A 21,224-nucleotide genomic window follows, 5' to 3' on the forward strand; every position below is an offset into this window, starting at 1 on the left:
TCCTTTTAGGAAGGCACAATTCTCCATCAGGGTAAGATGTACTAGACTGGGTTAGGTAGGGTGCTTGGGAGATCTCCTATAGTCTTTGGAGATGACAGTCCCTGTGTTTCAGATGGTTTAGGAAACATCTTGCCTAATTGCCCTGTTTCCTAAGTACTCTTTGATCTGCCCTCCCAAACTGAATCCTTGATTTCTTTTCCACTGTTGCTGGCTTTGTTACCTAAAGAGTCTGAGATAAAACTTTCACTATAGGGCTTCCCTGGTGGCGCAGTAGTTGAGAGTCCGCCTGCCGATGCAGGGGACACGGGTTCGTGCCCCGGTCCGGGAAGATCCCACATGCTGCGGAGCGGCTGGGCCCGTGAGCCGTGGCCGCTGAGCCTGCGCGTCCAGAGCCTGTGCTCCGCAACGGGAGAGGCCACAACAGTGAGAGGCCCACGTACTGCAAAAAAAAAACCCCAAAAACATTCACTATATGCTCCATTCCACCCCCACACTCAATTAAAGTATTCTAGAGTTTAGGGTGATGTGGATGTCAGTGTGCCAGAATAAGTAAGATAGAATAGGATATTAGCCTTCCCTGGGTTATGCTTTCTAAGTGTAGTATCATTAAATGCCAAAAGTTCCCAGAATAAACATTTTCAAACATTAAGCCCCCAAAAAGCTAGCTGTGGTCTTTGTGTTCCATGATGCCCTGATGATGAATCAGTCTTCTGTTTATTGTAGTTTCTAAACCTCTTAAAATGGGCTCCAGGGTTGCCTCTACCACCTTGCCCTTAATTCAGCATGGCAATGAATAGTGCTCTGGAGAGGTTCACGGTGTAGAAGTGTTTTTGAGGTAGCCCATTGTTTTGGATTTTCTGTGACATTTCTTCCATTATTTGGATAAGTAAGAGTTATCCATGATTTCAGTGATTTTTCTCTTTTATATTTTCACCAAAGTAAAAACTGAGTACAGTAACACTTTTACTTTTGTTTATGTATTATTGCAGAAGCAAAACTGCAGAGTTTTTATATGACTTGCTTTTATGCTATCAGAATCAGCCATGGATTTATAGAGCCAAGGTCTCAAAATATGCTGTCTGGGCTTCCCTGGTGGCACAGTGGTTGAGAGTCCGCCTGCCGATGCAGGGGACACGGGTTCGTGCCCCGGTCCGGGAAGATCCCACATGCCGCGGAGCGGCTGGGCCCGTGAGCCGTGGCTGCTGAGCCTGCGCGTCCGGAGCCTGTGCTCCGCAACGGGAGAGGCCACAACAGTGAGAGGCCCGCGTACCGCAAAAAAAAAAAAAAAATGCTGTCTTACCCATAGTAAGAGCTTACCCATATCTTACTACAAAGGAAATATGCTGTCTTACCTATGGTATTAGCTACACATGCCCTATATCTTTACTAAAGCATCCTACTTAAACTTCATTTAATTTAAGCCTTTTAAAATTTGAAACAGCAGACTTCGTTTACTCTTATAAAGCAGCAATTTACAGTCTCATAAATGGGAATCTGTCTAAAACCTTCCTACTCAAAACGTGGTCCATGGACTAGCGGCTTATGCATCACCTGGGAGACGTTAGAAATGCAGAAATGCAGTCCTCCTCCCCCTCCCTATTGAATCAAAATCTGCATTTTGCCCAGGAAAACCAGGTAATTCATGCACATGTTAGGTTTGAGAAGCACTGGGTTTAAATCTGTAAATAACACTATATCCAGGTGAGATTGGTTCAAAGTTGGCAGAATTGTAAATTATATTTACCTTTGATCTGGAGAAAAGGTAAACCCAACAAGTATGAATGACTTGTGTAGTCTGAAAATATTTATAAATAATAAATGTGTGAAAATTATATGAAAAATGTGAGAAGTTAGACATACTGGCGATAAATAAGATAAACATTATCCCAGAAAGTGCAAATTAAATGTATGTTCACAAAGTAGTTTGTAATACATAGTATTTGGGGAAATTGAACATGGAAACCATCATGATATTGTGACGTAAGGGGTGATAAGTAGACAGAAAGCCAGAAATGAATCAGAGACTGTTCCACTGCTAGTTTGATTCCTTAGAAATTTTCTTAGAGGCAGAGTCTAGTTGTGGCTTGTATATCTTTTATACAGTAAGTGACACTGTTTGCTAGAAAGATAAAGGTAAATCAGAGAGTGTTAAGAGATGGGCTAGAAGATTGATTAGGGCATAGGAAGAACTGATTTATGAGGAAGGAGAAAAGTAATTAAATGGGCAGCACTGTGCTATAAAAAGAGGCTATAGAGACATGAATGTTTATTTGCTCTTTCTCCAGTGTTGTTTTCCTGTAGTATCCATATGCAAGATGCAGAAACATTAGGATATCAGGATGCTAAGAAATTCGTTACAAAACAAAGCAGTACCATCTGGAATTACTCAAATTAGGAGCAATATGAAAGATTAAGTTTCAGAAAATTTTACCTTGTGCATAAGGAGTAACCTTGAGTTATCCCTGAAAACTTTTGAAAGCTCTATGGGCAAAGAATGGAAAATCATTTATTAAGTTGTAGAACTCTAATTGGAACCCATCTCTTGAAACTTCTAAAATTAGGGTGGAGAAAAACCAGGATGTTGCCTGTGGGAAAACTCTCCACTTCCAGCAGAGACTTGGTGATTGATGAGTGACATTTTTCTTCTGCACTATCTTTGATTATTACTGTGTTACCATACACAGGTAATTTTTTTTTCATCAGGTTAGTATCTTATTTAAATAAAAAATACTAGTTTCTAGAAAAACAGCCATAGAGTGTCACTCATCTGCCCTACATTGTGTCTGCCTCCGTGGCATCCATAGGCTACCTGGTAACCAGTGACATTCTTTTTCCATTTCTCTTCACTCATTATTCATTTAGAGATGCAATTCAGTATATATTGGAAGCAGATTCACTTGCTACATTCTCTTCATCTGGAAAACTAAAAAGACATGCCCAAAATATGCCTTGCCTTTTAGAGCCATTTGTCAAATGGATATAGAAACTCTGAAAGCCTGAAATCATCTAATGCTTCAGACGGTTTAGTGATCCTTTTCACAAGGATGAAAACCCAGCTCACGTTTGTCAAGGAGTAGTGGTCTGAGGGCACTACATTTCTTTCTGTCTTCTCTGTAGACATTTTTCCCAGTGCAATGAATCAGCTGAAAAAGGAAGTCCAGAACCCCAATTCCACTGGTCAGAAAGCAAGTAAAACACAGCAGAATTATTCAGTATTTTCTTTACTTTTTTAATGCTAATTGCTTCAGGTCCACATTTATATTGCTTAGGAGATCTAGTTTAATATAGGTACTGCTAAGAATAAATTCTATCAAATATGTTGACTGGAGATATTAGATATACCTCTCTATGCTGATGTGTGGAAAACTTTGCCAAACTTAAGTCAATTAATTAAATTACTTCAGGTGCTCCATAACATGAATTGTATTTTTGTTGATATTATTTTCTAAACTACTATTCAATTTTGTTATTTATGACTTAATGCACCTGCTTTAGTTTTAAGACATTCTATTTGTCTATAGCCGAAAGTTCTTACCCCTTTCCTTCTTGAAAGAGATCTAGACCTAATCAAAAAGCTTAGGATTACATTCTGCTCTTGTGTCCATAATACAAAGATAATCTCCTCTGTATCCTGTTTTTATGAAAATGGCTCTAACAAATTGCCCGTTTCTTACACATACAAACAACAACTGTTTTCAAGATGAAAACTAGTTGAGAAAAAATAAAATAAATTGATAGGTTGCAATCTTTCTTTTTCTTCTCTTGCTTCCTGATACACCTACAAAAGTTGCAGGGGGGGAAAGAAGTCCTTTTTCTTTCTAAACCTTGCTACTAGTGTCGTATTGATTTTCTTTCAAGTGCATCCTGTGGTCTCAGATGATCACATATTTTCTCACATTACTCATATTGATACAGCACCTTGACTCACAGGTTGACATATGTTGCTTGAACTGATGACATGGCTCACCGTTGACATATCCTGGTGGTGGGGCGAACCAAGCCTCTTATGCATGAAACCTAAGGGAACAGGCTGTTTCACAACCGTATTCTCATTCTTTGAAAAGTAACTGTTGTTCACCTCAAGTGATCCTTTAAGTCTTATCCGTGTTGCTTAACATTGTTCTAATCTCTCCAACAGTGTTTTGAGTTCTTTTGTGTCTCTGCTGATGCGGAAAGGAAAAAAAAAATCCCTCAACTGGGTATAACAATGTTTGAGTGTTCCGTGGTTCGTAAGAAAAAATAAAAGTGTTATTAAGAGTCTGAAGGAATACATGGCAGCCGGCCTCTGTGCCACGTTGCTTTGGCTTCTTCTTACCTTCGTGCTCTCTCCACCTCCCTGCCTCTGTTTCAGCTAGCTGTGAGGTGGCTGGAACACAGCTGCCATTACCAGTACATGGATGAGCTCCTGCAGTACATCCGCTTTGGCCTGATGGACGTGGACACTCTCCATACAGTTGCCCTGTCCCACCCCCTCGTCCAGGCAAGTGAAACCGCAACAGCTCTTGTCAACGAGGCCCTGGAGTACCACCAGAGCATCTACGCACAGCCCGTGTGGCAGACTCGCAGGACCAAACCGCGCTTCCAGTCAGATACTCTGTACATCATCGGTGGGAAGAAGCGTGAGGTCTGTAGAGTCAAGGAACTTCGGTACTTCAATCCCGTGGATCAGGAGAATGCCCTCATAGCTGCCATTGCCAACTGGAGTGAGCTGGCTCCCATGCCCGTGGGAAGGAGCCACCATTGTGTGGCAGTCATGGGGGACTTCCTGTTTGTAGCAGGAGGGGAAGTCGAGCACGCCAGCGGCCGGACGTGTGCCGTGAGGACTGCCTGTCGCTATGACCCCCGCAGTAATTCCTGGGCAGAGATAGCACCCATGAAAAACTGCCGGGAGCATTTCGTTCTGGGAGCCATGGATGAGTACCTCTATGCAGCTGGGGGCAGAAATGAACTGCGCCAGGTTCTGCCGACCGTTGAGCGATATTGCCCCAAGAAGAACAAGTGGACTTTCGTCCAGCCCTTTGACCGGTCCCTCTCCTGTCACGCTGGCTACGTGGCTGACGGTCTTCTTTGGATATCAGGTAGAACATGCCTCATACGTTGGATTTATTACAAAACACTTTCACTGTGGCATAAATTGACAAGTCAGGCTTTGGTAGTGGTGGCCACGTGTATCTGAACGATTCGGCCAAGGGTGCCATTTAAGCTAATTAACAGTCATTTACTGAGCACCATTCTGTAGAGAGCAGTGTATGGGGGAGTAATTGACCTTTCTGTGGCTTTCTGAGTGATGAGTGGAGTAAAATTTCAAGATGGAAATGAATGGCCAATCACATCTCTTTTTCTACCAAACCTTCTATTGTTTAGATTGTCAGTTTTTGATATTCATGGACTGTATTGCACACCTTGTGGTTTATCCAGGTCCTTGGCTTTTCCTTTCACCCTGGGCTGCCTGACTAGGAGCCAGTCTTTCAAAGACAGGGCAGGCGAAGTAAAAGCCCAGTTAATCCATTTGGATGAGTAAAGCAATGGGAATAGATCCAGGTAGGAGCCATGCTGTGCATTGAGGGAAGGGATTTAAGTTATTGGCTAAAATAATGTTTTTCTGTTATCTGCGAATTGTAGTTACTCATGCCATCCCAATCCTTTATTCCTGTTTACTCTCCCATTCTTCCTGATTATTTGGGGGTTCTGATTATTTTAGTTTACTTGTTTTTGTCTTTGGTTTTGTTTGAAGCCTTTTGATTATGAAAAAAGGAGAGAGACTAGTATAATGAATCCCATGTGCCCATAACCCAGCTTCAGCAGTTATCTACTCGTTGCCAATCTTGTTTCACTCACACCCACATGCTTCTTCCAACCCCTCATAGCTGACTTTTCACTGGCACAGAGGATCCTGTGAGGCATGTGTTATTGACATCACATTATCACCTTGTGTTTCCAATCCTATTATTGGAAAGTCCTCAAATGTCCTCCTTTGAAAGGTTTGCCTATTAGGGAAGAAAGTTGCATCTTCTCTCAGCTGGAGGATACTCATTTTTTGACCCAGATGGATCTCGCTGCATTTCCATGTGAAGGACAAAGAGGAATAGAAAAATCAAACAACTTAATTACCAAGAGTAACTTTGAGATGTTTGTACTCAGACGAAACAATCACTTTTAAGTATACTTATGAAGACTTCTAAGCTTCCTTGAATAATCTTCTCTAGTTTAACATCTGCTCTGACAAAATTCCCCCTTGCACTTAAAGTAAATTCACTGGACTCTGCCCATGTTTCCTTCTGCTCTCCTCAATAACCAGGGATACAGCTGTAGTCTTGGCTGCTCTGGGCAGTGCCTCAATTATTGGCAATTCACTGATTTTTATTGAAGAAACCTAGCTCATGTCTGGGTTTAAGTGCTCAGTAATTAATGAATGAAGTTAAGGTTGGGACCAAGAAAGAGGATAAGTGAGGTGTATCCAACAATTGCTGGTCCTGTATACCAAATACACATTAGATATGAGTGTGTATGTTAATATATGTAGATATATTTAGATAAAGACCTCATTTATCTGGTGACTTATTCCTTTTTCTTTAAGTATATATTTCAGTATTTAAGAAAAAAGCCACCAGGACTGTATCCTGTCAGATTTGTTGAAGAAACCTTAAACTTGGCTGCAAATAAATCCTTGCTATTAGAAGGAACAGATCTGTATTTGACTTAGATAACAAAACAGTGATGGATTTATGAAATCAGTATAATTTATATTTTATTCCAACTTACATCCCTTCCTTTGACTCATTTAGTTTTCATATATTGCTAAGGTACTGCACTCCTAAATTTTGCATTGCATTTTCTAAATTTTGTATATGTTTCTCATAATTAGTTTAATAATTATTCCTTACTTACTTTTATTTTTGGGCTATAAAACTAGCTTTTAAAAAAAGTGCTGGAGTTTCCCTTGCATAGACTTCAAAATACGACTACTTAATACCTTCTTTAGTGAGGCCTAAAGAAAGCACTGAAACTTATGTTAGCCTGGCTAGATCTATCAACCTGGTATCAAGCTGACTTCTCTTTCCATATGGGTCTGTATGTTTCCTTTTCCATTGTATTAAGAGTATCAACTTATTACAGTCCATACTGCTATATCACTTTGTTTTTCCCCTACTATGAAAGGAAATACATTTCCTTTGTTCTTCTTTTGCACTAATATATGCTGCCTGTGTTAACCATACTTAATGAAAACAATCACAATTTTCTCAGGTTTGTTTCTCCCTACTGTGAACTTGAGATGAAAAACTCACTTCCCTGTGTACAGTACAATACCTTTAATTGGAAAGAAGAGGAAATCACCAGTGACATTTCTAATACCTTCAGTCGTCTGCCTCTTTCCTCAGGCTCAGCTTACAAAAAATCAATTGTGAATCTAACCAGGGATAGGGAGGGGTTGCTATGGGCTCCTTAAAAAAAAAAAGACAGGTATATTTCACCCTGACTATCTCTGATTTAGAAGTGTTACCCTGATTTTTTTTTGGAGCAGAAGAAAATGTTTGAGGCTATTCCTTATTCTTTACCAAATAATTAAATATTTCCAGTTTAATTGATGGGGGATTGGGTCATTGGCATCCTTCTGGTATTCTGTAAGCTTTGCCTGAGGTGAAGGTAGTAAGGATTATAGGATGTGGATTTGGGGAGCTTATTTCTGTTCCACAGAACACAAAATGAATGTTTCTTTAGGGACTCAATATTTCCAGTGTGCTCCCTCTCTATACATACCCTCTCCCCCTCACTGTCCATTTTAGGGTCAGGATACCTGGAAACCTGTCCGTGGTTTTAAAAAGGAGACAGGCAAAGATGAATTCAGAAAACTAGGCTGTATAGAGATGCCCATTAGCATGTAATTTAAGATGTTAGAGATAGTCAGACTTTACAGGCTCCTCTAGCATTTGACATCGTGACCCAATTCACAAATGCTCCACATCGTTTCTACTTGAAATTCACAATACTGAAGTAAAATAAGCATTAAATATCCTGCCGTTGTGCTTTGAAAGGTATGCTCTCCATTGTAAGATATTGTTTGTGAACTACTAAAAAGATCCTTTTTTTGTGAGTGAAAATGAATCCTGAGCTCATCTTGCAGAATAACTTACCTTTTCATTTTTGTCAAATGGCAGCAGGATAATGGGAAACTAACTACAAAATCAGTGCTTTAAAACTGCAATAATAAGACAAATGGTACTGCATTTCCTCAAAAGCGGCACTTAGTGTTTTCTTGATTCTCTTGGTGAATGGTACATCTTTATTAAAGTCAGTGCTGGTTCATAGATAAATAAGAATAATTCAGCAAACACACTTCCTGCCCTCTAGGAGCTGACAATCAAAGAGTTTTTCAGGGGCTTCCCTGGTGGTGCAGTGGTTGAGAGTCCGCCTGCTGATGCAGGGGACACGGGTTCATGCCCTGGTCTGGGAAGATCCCACATGCCGCGGAGCGGCTGGGCCCGTGAGCCATGGCCGCTGAGCCTGCACGTCCGGAGCCTGTGCTCCGCAACGGGAGAGGCCACAACAGTGAGAGGCCTGCGTACCGCAAAAAAAAGAGGTTTTCAGGTATTTCACTAATGAAAGAACATTTGTTAGGGCTTCTTTAACTCCCTAGAAGATATATTTATTTTCATCTTGATTAAATTTAGATGAAGTTTGCGTTGCCCCATTTTAAGTAACTTTAATTTATTCAAACCTACTAAAGGGACTTTACAATTAGAACAGTATAAAGCATCATTAACATTTTAAAAATGCCATAGCTGTAACTTTACTGTGCAAATATCATTTTACTTGCATCTTAAAAAATTGTATACAACATATTAGGAGCTAATGGGGGCATGGCAGAGGCTGACTGTGGTGCTCTGAGGTCACAGATTGAGGGCACATGCAAGTGTGAAATTGGCTCCACTGTGACCAACCAGGAGATGCTGAGCAACTTTCCTCACCTCCCTGAGTCTTGTTCCAGGCTAGTGCGGGAGCCACAAAGACAGGTCCCACGCCGGGGCTTATAGTTTTTTGTTTTTTTAAAAATAAATTTATTTATGTATTTATTTATGGCTGTGTTGGGTCTTCGTTGCTGCACGTGGACTTTCTCTAATTGCAGCTAGCAGGGGCTACTCTTCGTCACGGTGCGTGGGCTTCTTGTTGCGGTGGCTTATCTTGCTGTGGAGCATGGGCTCAAGGCATGCAGGCTTCAGTAGTTGTGGCTCGCGGGCTCAGTAGTTGTGGCACGTGGGCTCTAGAGCGCAGGCTCAGTAGTTGTGGCGCACGGGCTTAGTTGCTCCACAACATGTGGGATCTTCCCGGACCAGGGCTTGAACCTGTGTCCCCTGCATTGGCAGGCAGATTCTTAACCGCTGCGCAACCAGGGAAGTCCGGGCTCACAGTTTTTAAATGGATGATTACAGTAAAGTGTGTGGTGTGTGTGGGTGTGATGATAGACAGCTTTACAAGGTACAGAAGTAGTGTGAAGCAGGAAGTAATCAGTGCGGGGGCACGAGAGGCTTCACAGAAGTTTCTGGCACCTTCAGCCTCCCTTGGCCTCAGGTCCATTGGCTGCTTCCCACTTGCCCATTTACCCCTCCCTGTGCTCAGGCTTGGGCTTCATGGTGCAGCCGTTTCAATAACTGTCTTGCCCTCTGGCAGGCACACACTGTTGGGCAAACCCAATGGTCTGCTTTGTGCCTGTACCCGGGCAGCTGAGTCCAGTGGGAGGAGGCCAGCTGACAGGGGGCTTGGCACATGTATCCACTCAGCCTCCAAACCCTGTCTACATCCTGACACTAGGGTCTCACCCACTCTCCTTCACCAGCTGTAATGCCCTCACTCTCCTCAAACTCAGAGATAGAACCTTGCCTCCTGTTTCTCAGAACAAATGGACGTGAGGAGTTTCTGGCAGCAAATCAGGTGCGATGAGAAGGCAGTGGAGAGTATGAGAACACAGAGGGGCCAGAGGTGGTGTGCAAAGGGGCAGAAGGTGGGGAAACACTAGCCAGGAGGGCGCAGAGGAGGGGGAGCTAAGGAAGGAGCTGAGAATGTGCTATGGGCAAGGCCAGAGGAGGAGGCGTGGTGTAGAAACCAAAGCCAAAGCTGAAGGGTGCGTGAGACGTGACCAGTACCGTGGGGACATCTAAGTCCAGAATGCCTCCTCTGCAGTTTCAGTCAGGGACTGCTTGGTAATTTCAGTGAAAGCGGTTTTCGGAGAGCGGAAGAAGGTGGAAGCTAGAATGCAGTGGTTGAAGGTGTGGGTGGAGACTGAGGAAGTAACAGCTGCAGGTACATAGGCCACCTTTGCACAAAGCTGGGATTTCATCTAAACTTGGCTCCCTGAACCTGAGCTTACCCAGCAACTTTCCGATTATTGTGCTCTGGGAGAGACTGTGCTGTTTCTAGGTACACACATTCTTCAGTCCGGGTGACAGCCATATTTTTCTTTTTCTTTTTAAAAAATTAATTAATTTATTTCCTGGCCACGCCGCACGGCATGTGGGATCTTAGTTCCCCGACCAGGGATCGAATCCGCGCCCCCTGCGTTGGGAGTGCAGAGTCTTAATCACTGGACCGCCAGGGAAGTTCCCGTATTTTTCACTATAAATTAATAAATAACATTTTGGCTTTAGGAAGAAAAAAGGAGGAAAGATGGAAGGAAAGAAAAAGAAGGAAGTTTGGCTGAGAGAAGAGAGAGTAGCTAAGGAGGAAATCCAGGGTCAGAGGAGGGAACTTTTTTTGAGGATGTGAGCGCATTAAGTACATCTATAGCTAAGGGAAAGGAGAGAGTGAATTTGAAGTGGAGTAGGGGCGTCCTCTGGTTAGTAAATGCTGAGAGCAGCTCCTAGGTACCAGGAATGGGGATAAGTCTGGGGCACAGCAATATTGACCACTGACACAGGGTCCCGAAGAGGCCAGAGGGAGTTTGGGAGGGGTTCAGTCTTGGACAGGAAGAGGAGAGACCCCTTCAGCTCCAGGGAAGGAGGCAATGCTGGATGTGGACCTAGGTAAGCTCAGAGAGGAGGGGCAGGGACCTGCAGAGGGTCCTTGCCATGGAGTCAAGGGAGGGGCAGGGTTGTCTGTGGAGATCGTGCTGTGTCAGGACCAGGTAGAGGGCCTGAGGAGCTGCTGAGAGCAAACAGAGGGAACTGACATGTTTAAAAAAATTGTGTCAGAGCCTACACTAAGTTGGAAACCACGAAATTATGGTATCCCAGTTTGCAAATTTCTGTTCTGTTTTTTGGTGGTGCTCAGCAGAGAACTGGAGAGGGAAAATCCTTGGATTCACTCACGATGGAAGGTTTTTAGGCTGGGAAGAGCCCAGAGGATCCTACTGGAAGAGTTCAGCATGCTGGGATCCCAGTTAGGTGAGGGTCAAGGGCTTAAGGTTTGCTTGAGGGAGAAATAAGTGTGTCGTGTTATGGGAGCAGGTACCGGAGAGGGTCTGTTTGTTGCTCCTGGGAGAGGGTTTGGGCTTCATAGCTTGACATTCCACTTAAAACTTCCTAGTGGACTGGAATTCCACTAAGAGTGAAATCTTTGTTGCTTCAGATCCCAGCAACCAGCTGGCCACAGCAGTTACTTTTTCTTCTCTGTTTTCACTTCTGCCCCAGCCTTTACTACTCTCCATCTGAAAGAGATGAAAACAAAACCATTACATTATTGTACTGAAATGGAAGCCAAACAGAAATGAACTATTCTACAATCCTTTTAAAAGAGCCCAGTGGTTTGAAGAAAGCAGTCGGATCACCTACATTCTCCAAAATAATTATCAAAGCTTTCATCCTAAACTGACTGCCCTTTATTCCAAAGTAGCACTTGGTTTCCCCTCACACTGCTCCTCAAGAGATGAGGCTTAAAGAGGTGAAATGATTTTTCTGGATCACACAGCAAGTATTTGACAAAGCTGGAATTTGATCTCTGTGTCTCTGGTGTTTGAAAACCATACTTTTTCCACGAAACCTCACAAACCCGTTACAGCAAAGGTCTCAAAACAGGTGCTTACATTGTAAAAAGAACTTCCAAATGGCATGACTGAAAGTAGATGATACATAGAAGAGTAATCATACCTGGAGACTTGTGTAGAATCAGTAATCATTTGATTGTCTTTAATTGTTTAACGGACCATCTTTCTTCGGGCACAGAGCTGAGCTATATAATGTCTTCCTTTTTGTGTTTCTATAGTTTAGTTTCTAAAACATAAACAATAATATAAAGTTAAAATGCATACAGAAACAGTGATAATAATGGAGGAGGTACTCTAAAGTACATTGGTTTAGATGAGAACATTGTTTTCTGAAAGGATTGCATATTAAAATATAGTAGTCTAGTGGCCTTTAAAATTGGTAGTTTAAGTAGTTAAAAAAACACCCATTGGCTCTAAAATTCCTCTCATGGTGATTACAGTCTTTGTTTATATGATCCATTTGTGTCTATCTAGATGAATCTAGAAAAAGAAGGTAGAAAAAAGAGTGAGCTGAATTGCTCTATCTAAGAATAGGAGAAATATATCATTTTCTTTATTCCCAAAGAGGAGAGAAGAAGATTAAAGCTACTTTATGGAAATGGGGAATGGCTGAAGAATTTGGTTGATGGCAGGAAAGAGGAAAAAGGTCCAGCAAGAACACAGCAAAACCAGGACACTAGAGACAGGCAGAGGGGACCCTGAGAACTTAACCCTGCTAGGAGCGTGCAGAAATCTTTGGAGGCAGGATTTCATCTTTCTGCAGAATGGAGAATTGGAGTTAGAGCAAATTTTATTGAGATTTTAAAGGTCAGCTGACATCTGCATTGTGGTAGGTTTTACCATCATTTATTAGTTCACTTATTTAAAATAACACATGGTGCATACCTTACATATTTTGGATTACAAGTTTATATTTGTTCACTCTAGGTGACATAAATATAATTTATATTTTCAAGTGCATCAACCTTTTCTTTATAGATATTTTGTAAATTGGAGACTTCCTTTGCGGCTTTTGAATATATTAATAACCCATCCATTTGCGTGGTTTCCTCAAGTGTGACAGAAATAATATGGATACTAGTTTTAATTTAATGCCTGGATTAAGTATGCTTCTATTCAAGATGCTAATTTAGTAGAAAGATTCTTGGCTTTAATTGTTTATGGAGCATTATTAACACTCCCAAAATATGGACGGTCTAATATCATGTAAAAATAGATAATGAGCCGCAGAGCGGCTGGGTCCATGAGCCATGACCGCTGAGCCTGCACGTCCGGAGCCTGTGCTCCGCAGCAGGAGAGGCCACAACAGTGAGAGGCCCGCGTACCGCAAAAAAAAAAAAAAAAAAAAAAGATAATGAAAAGTTTATTTTTGCATTCATTGTAAATATTCTTATGGTGTCCCTTTTATCAAGGAATATTAATGAGTTTGGCTTTCTTAAAAAATGACTCATATGAACTCACACCTACTGCTTTTGATAATTAGACTATGAGTGTAAAGTTTTTAGTCTTTTGAGAATTGGAGCAGATTTACAGAGGAGATGCTTAAACTATTAAAGAAGGAAAAAGTCTTTGATACTTTATAAACCAGCCAGTAATTGTGGTTATTAGAAAAAAGAACTATAAGGAATCTATTTCAGACTACAAAATTCATTCATTTATTATTTCATACTTATTTTTTCAATATTCCATAATACTCATTTGTGAAAATAGCAAGAAATTTTTATAAACAAACTACTACAGTATTTTTTTTAATAAATTTATTCATTTATTTTTCCTGCGTTGGGTCTTCGTTGCTGCGCGCGGACTTTCTCTAGTTGCGGCGAGCGGGGGCTACTCTTCGTTGCGGTGCACAGTCTTTTCATTGCGGTGGCTTCTCTTGTTGTGGCTCTAGGAGCGTGGGCTTCAGTAGTTGTGGCATGCGAGCTCAGTAGTTGTGGCTCGCGGGCTCTAGAGCACAGGTTCAATAGTTGTGGCGCACGGGATTTGTTGCTACGTGGCATGAGGGATCCTCCCGGGCCAGGGATCAAACCCGTGTCCCCTGCATTGGCAGGTGGATTCTTAACCACTGCGCCACCAGGAAAGCCCCACTACTACACCATTGTAGTAAACTTCCCGTATGGATGGCCTCTTTACCGAGTACTCTTGTTCACCTGAAACCTATGAGAGAGGTCTCACTGTCTCCATTTTGCATGTGAGGACATGAACTTGGCTGTTAAATGGCTCCCCCAAGGATAGAGTCATAAAGGAGCTGGGGGTGGAGGCTGACGGCACACATTCTGCTGAAATGAACCCCCTAGACTAGTGTGAAGCTGGCACTGCAGAGAACTCAAGATAGTTTGCCACAATCCTGAGCTGGCTCACAGAATTCCAGCCTGGAGCATCTTCCCTAAGAGCATGGACACGTTCAGTTCTTTGCATCCTGCTCTGTTCCAGTAAGGGTACTAGCGCTGCATTAAGTACAACTCTTTTCTACTGAAGAGTTTCGTGTAGGACTCTCTATTTATCAACAGAGGTGTTTCTATCCCTGAAAAAAAAAGCAAAATTAGCAGAGCCACCAGACTTGACCTACCCTGGCCAACGAATATTGAGAGCTGTTTTTCTAAACACTATTTTATGGACACTGTCAGCATTGGCTAGTTGTTGCTTTTGAACACAACGAGTTTAGGAGTTGGTGACCTCTCAGTAGTGGAGACAGAGGTTGTTTGTTTCGCAGTCACCTGTCATCTTCTCCCTGGCATGCACTCATCCATTTGTCACAGTGTTTTGTGGGGAGTTGAACAGGGAAGCTTAAGAAAAATGCTTTACCCTTGTCTTGATGATAGAAAGCATTTCTCCCTGCTGGTAGCATGGTGGTAACTTTTCATTCCTTCTGGCAGTTTTTAAAGACTTATTTGACTTTGGGGGAACCTGCCGTATATCTTTAAGTCACAGTTCAGAAGTATAAGACAGGATTGTTCATTTTCAATTTTGGCTGAAAAGTCTTAACTTTGACTGTGGCACTTCAAAGTTAGGGAAAACTTGGCTTTAAAAACGGATGCTGATATGAGATGGCATATTTAATGACAGATGTATCTATAGAAAGCTGTTAAGATGCAGATTATCCCCCCTGGGGTGGGGGAGGGAGATCAAAACTGCCAATCTATAAAATATACTCGATAGAGGAAGGCATGGAATCTGTCTTCTCAAGTGCTTTGATTGCAGGGGGCAGTATAGCAGCATGTGGCATCATAACCCAGAGCAGACAAATCAGCTTGATGACTTTCAAAGCCAGGAATACTGCTGCAGGCAAGGGTACTCCAGTCTAGGATAAATTAAAACATATAGAGACTATTATTAATTCCATATCTATTTTTGTATAGTCAAATCTGTATGCAAATCCTTAGCATCTCATTTCAGAAGATTAATCTAAAAGTAAAGAGTGTTATGTGAAGGGAATGTAATGATAAAGCTCTGGAAATGGGTAACATTGCTAGAGAAATGTGGGCTGCAAACGTGGATGCTTTTTTTTAAATTTATCTTTTGTACTGAGAAGAAATGTTTATTTATATGCTCATTTGTAAATTATTTCAAAGGGGGAAAGCAATAGAACCAATTCTTAAGGTTTTCCCTTGCAATCCTGACTTGGCAAAAGTTACAGCACTCGGTTTTTTAGGCACCTCCTGCGGTTTAACATTCTAGAAGTAATCAACCAAATAACTAACTAGGACTTTTATTTTTACCCCCAACTAGTAACCCAATATCTCATTTCTAAATATTGTCATGTGAGTGAAAATTTGTATGTAAGGGTAAGGAATCTAATTACTGAGTGCAGATTAAGGGGGAAAAAAAACTATATTATAAATGCATCTGTGGAAGACAGTAAATAGTAATTCTGAAAAGCATGAAGATAAATGGTGTGCCGTGCTTGGGAGAAGGGATGCGATAGCTGCATTCTAATCCATCGATTATACATTTAATCTATAATGGGCAGAGTCTGATACATATTGTAGTGTAAATATCTTCAAATAGTGTCATAAACAGATAGTTTATTGCAGTAGATATTAATTCTGTCCCATATTTCTAAAACAAGTAGAGAAACTGTCAGAGTTTTGAAATAATGGGGGGAGTTCACCTCTGTTCCCTCTCATTTGGAGAAACGATTATAGGCGAGCTGGACGTTAATCTGGTGGTTATGGCCCAGATCAAAAGCACTTGGCAGTCATTTTAGCCTGAAAACTTGTGAGGTTTCAATAGCTTTGATTATTCTTCCATAGTTATGCTAAGAAAGAATCATTGGACATTCCATTTTTAATTAGATTTAAAAACAAGAAGGTTGGGGGGGAAGCAAACATACCTCTGTATTTATTTTGACATACATTTTGACTCTATGTAGGCATTTCAGCCTCAGCTTTCTTAAGTGTATTATCCTTTTCTTTGGTTTCATCTTTAAAAATGAGACATTTAGTGAGAAATCCAGAGAAGACTTTATTTGAGGGCAGGAAGCTCATTTCTCTCTGTTCTTTGTGGATTTCTTCTGCAGACAAAACTTTCCTTGATCTTGAAAGTGGTTGCAAGCTTCAGAGAGAACTTTAAAAAAAAAAAAAGCCTTCCAGTTAATAATAGCTATGGTCAATTACATGAAAGATATACTCTCCTTACTGGGATTGAATGAGAGAGTAATGATTGGCCTGGACAGATTCCCTCTCCTTTATGTATCCATTAGTACTGATTGATTATCACACTTTAGTTAAGTTGATGCACTAATTCTCCGGGGTCTGGTTGACTTGACTTCTGGCCATGGAGTTGATAGTAGTGACCCATTCAAAGTATTTGAATTGCCAAAGCAAAAATTATAGTGGACACAGTTAAACTGACAAGGAAGACTTTATTCAAGACTATTGCACTAGGGGAGAGAGACCAGAATGCAGTTTGAAATCAACTCCTCTGAAAAACAATAGGGTTTTTAAGCACTGGGGTGAGCTGGTAGAAATATACTGAAGTACTTTTGGAAGAAGGTTGATCAGTGTGATGCGTTGAGCACATTCAGTTACCCTAAGTTTGTAAATGTTTTTCTCTGTGGTTAGGCCATTTGTGTTTGCTGATTTGTACCCATCGGAGTTAGGCTTCTAGCCTCCACAGAAACTGGGAGATAGGAGCATTCTCTTCCTTGATGATAACATCTCAATGGCATGGCTCCCAGGTCTCTGAGGAAGATATTCCTGGGTTGTAAAACTTGCAAGGAGCTTCTTAAATGATTTATATCTCAAAGAGGCAGAGAGAACGAATTTGCAAGTTTTTAAAAAATAAATGCTGTAAGTAAAGGGAGGTCAGGGGCCAGAGACAGGAAGAAGCCTGTCTAAAGTTCAGTTAAGCTGAGAGGAATGTTAAGGCCACCTTGGTCAATATTATAATAGTACACATTTTAAAGTTATTTTTAATTTTTTTATTTTAATTTTCTAGTTGAAGTACATTTGACATATAATACTATGGTAATTTCAGGTTTTACAACATATTGATTCAACATTTATATACATTACCATGAGCACCATGGTAAGTTTAGTAACTGTCACCATACAAAGTTATTGCAGTATTGTTGGCTGTATTCCCTATACTGTACATTACATCCCCATGACTTATTTATTTTATAACTGGAATTTTGTACCTCATAATCCCCTTCACCTATTTCACCCAATCCTTCACCCCTTTTCCCTCTGGTGACCACCAGTTCTCTGTACCTATGAAACTGTTTGTTTTGTTTTGTTTGTTCGTTTGATTTGTTTTTTAGATTCTACATATAAGTGAAATCATACAGTATTTGTCTTTCTTGGTCTGACTATTTTCCTTAGCATAATACCCTCTAGATCCAACTGTGTTGTCACAAATATAAGGATTTCATTCTTTTTTATGGCTGAGTAATATTCCATTACATATATCACATCTTCCTTATTCATTCATCCATCAGTGGACACTTAGGTTTCTTCCATATGTTGGCTGTTGTAAATAATGCTGCAATGAACATAAACATAGGGGTGCATATGTCTTTTTGAATTAGTGTTTTCATTTTCTTTGGATAAATACCCAGAAATGGAATTGCTGGATGATAAGGTAGTTCTGTTTTTAATTTATTGAGGAATTTCCATACTGTTCTCCATAGTGGCTGCAACAACCTAAATTCCCACCAACAGTGCACAAAAGTCCCCTTTTTCTATATCCTTGACAACACTTGTTATTTCTTGTCTTTTTGGTAATAGCCATTTTGACATGTGTGAGGTGGTTTTGATTCATTTCCCTGTTGATTAGTGATGTTGAGCATCTTTTCATGTGTCTGTTGGCCATCTGTATTTCTTCCTTAGAAAAATATCTTTTCAGGTCATCTGCTCATTTTTCAATCAGATTGTCTATTTTTTGATATTAAGTTGTGTGAGTTATTTATATATTTTGAATATTAACCCCTTATGGGATGTATCATTTGCAAATATCTTCTTCCATTCAGGAGGCTGCCTTTTTGTTTTGTTGATGATTTTCCTTGCTGTGAAAAAGCTTTTTAGTTTGATATAGTCCCATTTGTTTTGTTTTTTTTTTTGCTTTTGTTTACATTGACTGGAGAGGCAAATTCAAAGATATTGCTAAGAGTGATATCAAAGAGTGTATTGCCTGTGTTTTCTTCTAGGAGTTCTTATGGTTTCAGGTCTTACATTTAAGCCTTTAATCCACTTTGCGTTTACTTTTGTGTGTGGTGTAAGAAAGTGGTCTAGTTTCGTTCTTTTGCATGTACCTGTCCAATTTTACCAACACCATTTATCAATGAGACTGTGATTTACCCAAAGTATATTTCTAGCTTCTTTTTGATAGATTAATTGACAAAAGAAGCATGGCTTTCTTTCTGGGCTCTCTATTTTGTTCCATTGATCTATGTGTCTGTTTTTATGCCAGTGCCATACAGTTTTGATAACTATAGCTGTGTAGTACAGTTTGAAATTAGAGAGTCTGATACCTCCAGCTTTGTTCTCCTTTCTTAAGATTGCTTTGGCTATTTGGGATCTTTTGTGGTTTGTTACAAATTTTAGGATTATTTATTCCAGTTCTATAAAAACTGTCATTGGTATTTTGTTTTTCTTTCTTTCTTTTGAATTTTATTTTATTTATTTTTTTATACAGCAGATCCTTATTAGTTATCCATTTTATACATATTAGTGTATACATGTCAATCCCAATCTCCCAATTCATCACACACACACCCCTACCACCACCACCACTTTCCCCCCTTGGTGTCTATACGTTTGTTCTCTACATCTCTGTCTCTGTTTCTGTCCTGCAAACTGGTTCATCTGTACCATTTTTCTAGGTTCCACATATATGCGTTAATATACGATATTTGTTTTTCTCTTTCTGACTTACTTCACTCTGTATGACAGTTTCTAGATCTTTCCACATCTCTACAAATGACCCAGTTTTGTTCCTTCTTATGGCTGAGTAATATCTCATTGTATATATGTACCACATCTTATTTATCCATTCGTCCGTCGAAGGGCATTTAGGTTGCTTCCATGACCTGGCTATTGTAAAGAGTGCTGCAATGAACATTGGGGTGCATGTGTCTTTTTGAATTACGGTTTTCTCTGGGTATATGCCCAGTAGTAGGATTGCTGGGTCATATGGTAATTCTATTTTTAGTTTTTTAAGGAACCTCCATACTGTTCTCCACAGTGGCTGTATCAATTTACATCACCACCAAAAGTGCAAGAGGGTTCCCTTTTCTCCACACCCTCTCCACCATTTGTTGTTTGTAGATTTTCTGATGATGCCCATTCTAACTGGTGTGAGGTGATACCTCATTGTGGTTTTGATCTGCATTTCCCTAATAATTAGTGATGTTGGGCAGCTTTTCATGTGCTTCTTGGCCATCTGTATGTCTTCTTTAGAAAAATGTCTGATTAGGTCTTCTGCCCATTTTTTGATTGGGTTATTTCTTTTTTTAATATTGAGCTGCATGAGCTGTTTATATATTTTGGAGATTAATCCTTTGTCCGTTGATTCGTTTGCAAATATTTTCTCTCATTCTGAGGGTTGTCTTTTAGTCTTGTTTGTAGTTTCCTTTGCTTTGCAAAAGCTTTTAAGTTTCATTAGGTCCCATTTGTTTATTTTTGTTTGTATTTCCATTACTCTAGGAGGTGGATCAAAAAAGATCTTGATGTGATTTATGTCAAAGAGTGTTCTGCATATGTTTTCCTCTAAGAGTTTTATAGTGTCTGGTCTTACATTTAGGTCTCTAATGCATTTTGAGTTTATTTTTGTGTACAGTGTTAGGGAATGTTCTCATTTCATTCTCTTATATGTAGCTGTCCAGTTTTCCCAGCACCACTTATTGAAGAGACTGTCTTTTCTCCATTGTATATCCTATGCCTCCTGTCATAGACTAGTTGACCATAGGTGCGTGGGTTTATCTCTGGGTTTTCTATCCTGTTCCATTGATCTATATTTCTGTTTTCATGCAAGTACCATATTGTCTTGATTACTGTAGCTTTGTAGTGTGGTCTGAAGTCAGGGAGTCTGATTCCTCCAGCTATGTTTTTTTCCCTCAAGACTGCTTTGGATGGGCTTCCCTGATGGCACAGTGGTTGAGAATCTGCCTGCCAATGCAGGGGACATGGGTTTGAGCCCTGGTCTGGAAAGATCCCACATGCCATGGAGCAACTAAGCCCGTGCACCACAACTACTGAGGCTGCACTCTGGAGCCCGTGAGCCCCAACTACTGAAGACTGCACACCTAGAGCTGCAGGCTCTGCAACAAGAGAAGCCACTGCAATGAGAAACCTGTGCACCGCAATGAAGAGTAGCCCCCCCACTCGCCACAACTAGAGAAGAGCCCGTGCGCAGCAACAAAGACCCAACACAGCCAAAAATAAATAAATTTATTTTTTTTTAAAAAAAGACTGCTTTGGCTATTCAGGGTCTTCTGTGTCTCCATACAAATTTTAAGATTTTTTGTTCTACTTCTGTAAAAAATGCCACTGGTAATTTGATAGGGATTGCATTGAATCTGTAGATTGCTTGGGGTAGTATGTCATTTTCACAATATTGATTCTTCCAATCCAAAAACATGGTATATCTCTCTATCTGTTTGTGTCATTTTTGATTTCCTTCATCAGTGTCTTATAGTTTTCTGAGTACATGTCTTTTACCTCCTTAGGAGGGTTTATTCCTAGGTATTTTATTCTTTTTGTTGCAATGGTGAATGGGATTGTTTCCTTAATTTCACTTTCTGGTCTTT

At 40.5% G+C, this 21,224-nt stretch overlaps 1 protein-coding gene across 10 annotated transcripts in view; it reads left to right on the top strand.

The window, feature by feature from the left end:
- The window catches only part of KLHL32 (kelch like family member 32), a 230,157-nt gene that overhangs the window by 168,158 nt on the left and 40,775 nt on the right, over positions 1–21,224 (top strand). For 7 of the 10 annotated variants that reach the window (XM_060283355.1, XM_060283356.1, XM_060283354.1 and 4 more), the window contains one exon: positions 4,352–5,078. In XM_060283355.1, the coding sequence (XP_060139338.1) occupies positions 4,352–5,078 (727 nt within the window). Of the gene's footprint in view, positions 1–4,351; positions 5,079–21,224 lie in introns of those variants that run through there. The other 3 variants (XM_060283362.1, XM_060283363.1, XM_060283364.1) reach the window with 2 other exon arrangements.

Source organism: Globicephala melas, chromosome 14, assembly GCF_963455315.2.
Source record: "Globicephala melas chromosome 14, mGloMel1.2, whole genome shotgun sequence".
Lineage (NCBI taxonomy): Eukaryota > Metazoa > Chordata > Mammalia > Artiodactyla > Delphinidae > Globicephala > Globicephala melas.